The sequence below is a fragment of the Austrofundulus limnaeus genome, unplaced genomic scaffold, assembly GCF_001266775.1.
Source record: "Austrofundulus limnaeus strain Quisiro unplaced genomic scaffold, Austrofundulus_limnaeus-1.0 Scaffold493, whole genome shotgun sequence".
Taxonomy (NCBI): domain Eukaryota; kingdom Metazoa; phylum Chordata; class Actinopteri; order Cyprinodontiformes; family Rivulidae; genus Austrofundulus; species Austrofundulus limnaeus.
Window position 1 is genome coordinate 142,914 of NW_013952895.1, and position 8,069 is coordinate 150,982.

Sequence of the window (8,069 nt, forward strand, 5' to 3'; positions counted from 1 at the left end):
ATATTGGTCTGTGTGGGTGGGCTTACGATACACGCCTGTTTCCAACCGTCCTCCATCCGAAACCCCATCAAACATTAGATTAATCTCTGTAAAACTGATGAAGTTAGTGTGTTTTTTTGTTTGTTTGTTTGTTTGTTTTTGGTGCTTTTTCATATGTTTGCTTGGGTGGCAACCCTGGCCTCACCTGGGACTGATGTGCCAAGGGCAACAAAAACCACAGCAGTGACTGAGTCCTTGAGGCCGATGGTACAGCCGAAGTGAGAAGCCAGGTCACCGATGACAGCTGTGAGCACGCCGATGATGATGATGGAGATGGCGAAGCAGGCCCAGCCATTCAAGTAGTCCGTGGGAGGAACACAGGCAAACAGGACCTTCCAGAAAACTGTGAGGAAGTGCATGACGTAGTCAAAACAGGACGGAAGCCGTTCTTCCCCCGTGTCGTCCTCGTCCTCATCTCCCGGGCAGAAGTGTGGCCGAGTGGGTGGTAAAACAGAGGAGGTGAGGGGGGACAACAATGCAAACGTAATGGGATGACAGCATAAAGAGTGGTTGGAAACACAAGGGGATATTTGAACAAAGATAAAAAAAAGAAAAGTGAAAAGGAGGAAACAAAAAAAAAAACAGAAAGGAGGGGAAGAAAGATACGTATAGTGAGCAAGCAAACAAAAATAACAGAATGGCAACCAAACAATGACGACACATGACGAAGCAGAAAGTTGAGAGAAAAAAGGGAGCCAGAAAAATGTTGAAAATGTGCAGAAAAAAGGGGTGGGGGGATGRCAGAGAGAGGAAAAAAAGAGAACAACAGTCACTTAAAATAGTATATTCACCTATTTTTCAGCATGACACATTCTCTTTACTTCAGCTGGATTTAACCTTATGCATCTTCAGCTCTAAATGTCCACTGAAAGCTTGAATACTTGTCAGCATCAGTATCACAAAAACAGTTGCTTTATGTGTCGATGAAACAAAAATAAAGAGATAATTTAAGATTTTTGTATGATAGCTGTYGAAAAGTTTGCATGATTTTTATTTGATCCAAATCTAGTGCAGAACTGTTGTGTTTTTTTTATGCTACAGTATTATTAAATGACCAAATGATATGAAAATATCTGAGGTTTAGCAGACGCATTGAGAGGCTTCTCAGCCTACGTGTCCCAGCAGCAGCAAACKAAAGAGACAGACAGGGATGCTGCAATGATTCAAAGTGTCAGTCCATGAGTACTACTTGCATTTTCAGCCAAGGATGGATCATGAAAAAGTAAAGCGCCTCAYTAGATTAAATATTTCAGCAGCAAAGTGACAAACCAAGGCCTCTCTGTACATGAAAGCTGTGATTGCGACTGCACTGCTGAGGAATGGATGCTACTGCAAGGTGTGTGGTTGGGTGCATTAGATTATTCTAAACCATTTGGATCTTTGAGAGTAGCGCTGACAAGACTTTCTGATGGATAAAGGCAACAATTTAGTTAGGGTGGCTGAAGTCATTGTTCACAACAATGTGTGGACACTGATATTTTGTTTCTTCACAACCCTTAGTAAAAGAAAATATGAAACCGTGGAAGCAGTTTATGCGTCTGTTTACATTGGACTTTACACAGTTTGTGATGTTACAGATACCAACATTCAGCGTATTTAAGTGGAATTTTGACAGATCAACACAAAGAAGTGCATAGCTGTGAAGTGGAAGGAAACTGATGCATGGTTTTCAAATATTTTTACTAAGAAAAATCTGAGAAGTGWGATGTACATTTGTGCTCAGCAGACTTGAGTCAATACTTCGCTGGAGCACCTTTCTCTGTGACTCCAGGTGCTAGCATACATGTCAAACCCTTCGGATATTTACCTGTATCTGGACCCTCAGAAATCTACGGAAGATCAGTGAGAGAAACAAAGAAAAAAAAAACGAGTCCTGATCTCATAATTGTGAGAATAGTTAAGTATAATCATTGCTGACCTAGACTACAGGAAAAGTGAATAATAACTGCACTGATACTTTTATTTCCTCTTATGTATGAGACACTGGGAAAAAGTGAATTTACTTAATGTTGATGACATTAATATTCGTATGTCAACACTGCACAGGTATCTTAAGTCCTTGGGGTTGCTTAGGTGAAGCCCACTCTGACCTGCTGGAAGTCGCTCTCTTCCTGCAGGAGCAATAAACCAATACAGAATRCTTCATGGCTATAAGTAGTTTATGCATCTGAAATGCACCTAGGCTGGCTCGATMGTGTCCAAAACAACTGTTTGTTGTCATATTACGTCCTGTATGTACACAAAGAGCACACACCTGGTCCCTTTTTAACCCTGATGGTCATAACGTCTATTTTCTTGTAATTTTGACACTATCCTTTTGTTTCCTTGGTGAATGCAATGCTCTTCTGTAGAAATCCATAATTTTCACAAAAAAATCCGTAAGACCGGACATGTTGACTGTCGACCATGGAAGGTGAGGAGATGGTGAAATGGTTTCCTTACAGCCTGCCAGCTCTGAGACTTCAATAACTTTGAGAGTAAGTTTTTGAAAAAAATCCCCAACAATGCCCCGTACACGCAAAATGAGGGAAAATCTGTGTAATTTACAGCCAGTTCATACAACTTTGACACGTATGTGCAAGCCTTCCAACTTTACACTACTCACACTCTCACTTGGAATACAGTATGAGACGATGACCTTATTTTTTTATTTCATTCATTATACCTGTTTTACTTGTGTTATAGAATAAGTAATTTTCTCAAATCCTGTGTACATTTAATCAACAGGCCTGTGCTYGTATCTGAGCTGTGGATGTCTGCAACTCCTCCAGATTAAAGGCTGAGTTATAGTCGTGCTTTGGAACGCACATGCGCATTCGGCCGTGCGGCCTCTCAAATGAGTTGACGTGCATCAAAGTGCTGTTCTTCTATGACCAACAGGTGGCAGTACACTATCTAACCAGCATTTAGGTTGTGAAAAAAGGGTGTGGAAGAAGAAATGTTTGAYGCCACACAATAGAAACGATGGTGGCTCGGTAGGGTTGGGCATAATCGTATCGTCTACAACTAATCGTCAGAAAAACATTAATCGATTAGTTTTTAGCACTTGACGATTAATATGATTAATGCCACCAGGCAGACTGACTGGATATTTCCCCGGTCAGTCCGCTCRGTGCTCCTCTCCGCTTCAAATATGACGAACATTTAAACAAAAGTTCTGTCATTTATYTATCAACACAATTTAAARTTTGAWGTAKMGCCTGAAGTCTGTGGTTTTGACACAGTTTGAAAAAGATTTTTACGAAGAGCAAATCTTTCCCACTAAATTGGTCRTGTGACCAGGACATAAGGGTGTCCAGGGTCTCCAGGGGATTAATTGTCATATTAATCGTTATCGGCTAAACACCACAATTAATCGTGATTAATTTTTTTTGCCAATATCGCCCAACCCAATGGCTCGGTCACGAGAAGAACTGTTGTTAGAGGAACGTGATATAAAATAGAGCAACAAATATATTGCTTTTATTGAGACGACGACGCAGAAGGAGATGGTGTGTTCGTTCATTGCATTGGAAGTATTTGATGCTGCCGCCACCTATCTGGATGTGTTTAATCTCAATTTGTCAGTGGAATTTTACGGACTTCAAAATTCCTTTTTAATGTTTTTGGGTATACATGTATTGGAGTAAAAGCACAAGTACTTTGCCAAATTCACCCTATCTAGGAAGCARAATTTATATGGACAGTATTTATTTTTTTCCAATAACAAGCTGGAATGAAAACAAGAAWGATGAAATAAAAGTAATGACTTTCCACCTCTTGCCTTTTATTAACACATAAGAAGTGTAATGTACAGATCTAAGTTTAAATCTAAGTTTTTTTTATGCTAATTCCCCTGCTAACTTTAGCTTTAATTGAGGGTCCTTCCAACATTTTACATCTTCTTGCACACGTCCATCTTGTTTGTTAATGTCCATGGCGCGCGCAGTCCTTGCGGAGTTTGAAAAATCCGGAGGTGCACGACCTCGTGACAGGACACAGCAAAGGGCCAACGCGCAGGGGTGGGGACGGCCACGCGCGTCATATATTGCGTCACCTATTGCGCGTGCACCCTCTCGCCCACCTCGACGCGTCAAGCATAAACCTACTAAGGGGCTTCTAAGATTAATGCTCTCCTTACCCAGCCAGTCAGTTTAGATGGTCGGCCACGTCTCGGCAGATCTGCTGTTGCACCAAACTCTTTCAATTTTCAGATGATGAATTGCAGAGAGCTTCATGAGATGCTCAAAGCTCGAGATCTTGCTTTATAACCTAAATCTGGTTTAAACTTCTCAACTACTTTATCTCTGACTTGTCTGGTGTGTTCCTTRTGCTTTATGATGCTGTTTCATCACTAATGTTCTGTCCCAAACTTTTAAGATCTTCACAGAACATYTGGATTTATGCTGAGAATGAATTACTGTGTAYGGTTCATTCTTTGTTTTTTCCRTTTCAAAATAAAATTGCAAAAAGAAAACAACTGTATTGTTTTTATTGTTTTTCCATTTTAAGAATCCTCAACTTTGAAATGTAAGCTTGAACTAAAGGCTGTGTCACACTTTGAAGATGCCTACGCTGAAGATGGAATAAGAAAAATCAACTGGAAGCCTCTTTTGGACGTACACATACAATTAAATCAAACATATAACCTATATGAGTTATTTAGTCATGAAAAAGATATTCATAAGTTATCTAAAACACTCTGGTCGGACAGGGCCTCAATTAAAAATCCAGCGTTTGATTTTTGCTTTAGCTTTTTAAATCCAAAATAAAATATGTTGTTTTAATATGTAGCCGTACCGGAAATGATGGAAGTCGCCAAAAGAAGAAGAGTTAATAGTGGCTGGAAGGCTGCTTGAAAACAGAAACCATTCCCAAATATATTGGTAATGTCTGCACTCAAACCTTATTCTGCATAACTTGGTGGTTTGAGTGAGGACAGAGGATGCAGAGGACAGAGTGAGGTGGAGGAGGGTGGCTTGCATGATTCATTCTCCTCCTACCTAAAAGGTTTGTGCTTCTTTGTGTTGCTCTATCACATAAAATCCCAGTGAAATACACAAAATGTGGAAATGTTCAAGGCATACACTGTACTTAAAAAACTGTGATATAAAACAAATATATMCATTTKATCACACCCATAATCTCAAAYACGACCACATACAGTTTATATCATCCTGCAGGTAAACAGGAGAAGGAATATTACCTGCACTGACTGTAATGGCCTCCATAAACTGCTCTCTCCAGGAGTTTGTTCCCACCACCAGAGCCAGGTTGGTCTTCTTGATCAGCTTGTCCACAGTGCTCTGTGTGTAAACATACATACGGAGTAATCAAGCCAGTTCAGAACTCATTCACTGATGAAATCTACTGAGCTCTTTTTCAGAAATATAAAAGCTTCACCACATGATGGCAGTGCCATCCAGTTCAAGGTAACACAAATGTCATAAGCATGATAAACTTCATACCAGATGTTGGGAAGAAAACTGTTTCGGCGACTGGGAGATGCAAAYGTAAAATGTTATATAACCCAAAGCCAAGGCTATAGTTTGGGAAACAGAAGATATGTTGCTGAAGCAACATTTCTTACCTTAAACTCATAGGATTCCTCAATGATAACTTCAAGCCTGGGATGCTCGCCCAGCACCGGCTTCCCCATTTCTGCAATCCGCTTGGCTTCCTCCTCGTCTGACGTTAGCTTCCTGTCTGGTACATCTGAGTGGACAGGGAGACAGAAAGAGGTGGGGATTGCAAAATCAAAAACAAAGAAAAATCAGTCAAATGAAGTGTGCCTTCAGCTGATGTTGAGCTTATGAAGAAACATAGGAAGGTTRTGTTATTTAGRATCAGAATCAGCTTTATTGCCATTGTCAGTGATAAACACAGACTAGGAACTTGCAGTTTAGAACAGCAGTTCAGAGAAAGACACACATAATAAACACGGGGGAACAAATGTCCAAGGTCTTTTGCAATACAGTGTGCTACCTTTTGTAGTTTGGAATACACACAATAGGAAGGGTGAGTAAAATAAAAGAGCTCTGATMCTGTGTTTTACACAGAAACACAGAAACATGCACTCAAAAAAAACCCCACTCGCATAGCAAGGCAGCAAGTCAACTTTATGGGCGGGGCTTAGGTCAGATAACACATAAAGGGGAGGTAAGATGGGGTGGGTTCAGAGGAGTAGGTGACATTTAGGGAGGGGAGGTCCGTAACAGTGAGTTGCAAACATATTCATCTCTTTTGGTGTTGATTTTGTTGCCTTAAAACATGGAATTCAATTTTATCTCCATTATCTTGGTCTGTCCAACCTCTGATCTTCATGAACAAATGTCTCCAGCTCCATCAGGTTCAACTTTCAGTTCCTGAAAATGAAGAACATTCCCACAGCATGATGCTGACACCACCATGCTTCAAAGTAGAGATGCTGYTCTTGCCCAAGTTGTGTTTTTCTTGATGTTCATCTGACCACAGCACCTTTTTCAAAGTCTGATGTCTTTTTTTTCTGCCACTCTTTCATGAGGCCCAGTGGTCCTATTAAGAGATCTGTCTCTCAGCTCCATCAGGGCCATCTTTGGCCTCCTGGATGTTTCTCTGAATTACTCCCTCCTTACCCATTCTGTGAGTTTTGGTGGATGACTCTCCTATGGCAGGTTTTCTATGGCAGCATCATCTTTTATTTCCTAATAATAGATTTAATGGAGCTCTGTGACATGTTCAGGTTCTGGGATATTTTTATAAACCAAACCTAATTTATTTTTTCTCCACAGCTTTGTCTTGGTCTTTATGACATCTCTTGCTTGATGGTAGACCATACTACTTAGAGGTGTTGATCCTGAGGGCTGTAACAGCAGATGAAGACTTTGCTGCCATTCTAAAATTATCTTAAACATGTTTTTTTTTTGAGGGGCAAAAGGATTTTCAATTTCTTCTTATCTGAAAATGCTGGACGAACGTCTTGTGAGTTTTGATTGTATGCATACCAAGATATCTACTTTCAGAAGTTCCCACTACCCAGTATTGTTTGAAATGTAATTAAATTCCTACAAGGCTGATCACTTAATGAAAAAGTTACTACTCAGCAGCAGGCAGGGCTGTGCCCTCTTTGTCAATTTACAATAATGCCGGTATAACTTTTCATAGACTGAGAAAACTTGTATTTTAATCCCACTCAGATGACACACTTTACCTATCCATTCATTTCCATTTGCAACAGGCAGAAGTCTGTATTTATCATTATTGTACATATTGGTAAAATAGAAAACAATAGCTTAGGGCAACAACAGGGTAACAATTAGCAAAACCATTAATGATAACGTTAATAAAGATATTAATAATTTATTAAAGTGTTTATAAAAATGCCAGAAAGTTGCGTGTTATGGATGTACCATCAGAAGAAAATGTTTCTCATTTCACAAGTAAACAGATTTTATTTACCTCAATGTGGATGTGATCTGACCAGAACTGAAGCTAATAATGTAACAGTTTAAAATAAAACAAACTTATAAAGCTGATGTAATTACTGTTAATTCATGAATTGGTTAGCAGATATTATCGTCTGTAGTAGTGTGCATATTGCTATACAGAACAAAGCACTTTGCTGAATCATGCTATTTTAAAAGATTCTATTAGACCAACCTGACCTGTTGAGAAGATGGTAGCTAATATCAGTAAAGACAAGTTTAATCCTAAAGTGTCACTTGGTATGCAGTGAACATTTTAAAATTGTCGACTGGTAAACATTTATTATTAAAGGTACTTTATCGGTCATCAAAGCATATTCCCATTCAATGATGAAAATTGTGTTCTGCATTTGACCCATCACACGTGAGAAACACCAAAGTGGACCAGCGGGCAGCTATGTAAGCACCTAGGGGGCAGTTGGAGGTTGGGTGTCTTGCTCAAGGAGAACCACAACATGTGGACATGGTGGGGAGTTGATCCTGTGACTTTTGGGTCTCAAGCCAGCTGCTCTGCCACTACACTACAGCTGCCCAGGTATGAAAGGTAAAAAATAATAAATATACTTTGTTACTAATATAATATAATAT

At 39.7% G+C, this 8,069-nt stretch overlaps 1 protein-coding gene across 1 annotated transcript in view; it reads right to left on the reverse strand.

Annotated features, from left to right (window-relative positions):
* slc8a3 (solute carrier family 8 member 3) overlaps positions 1-8,069 on the reverse strand; it is a 39,684-nt gene that overhangs the window by 2,540 nt on the left and 29,075 nt on the right. Inside the window, exons 4-6 of the mRNA XM_014025715.1 lie at positions 5,609-5,733; positions 5,225-5,324; positions 185-454 (exon numbers count right to left, since the gene is read on the reverse strand). Coding sequence (XP_013881169.1) covers positions 185-454; positions 5,225-5,324; positions 5,609-5,733 — 495 coding nt within the window. The remainder of the gene's footprint in view (positions 1-184; positions 455-5,224; positions 5,325-5,608; positions 5,734-8,069) is intronic.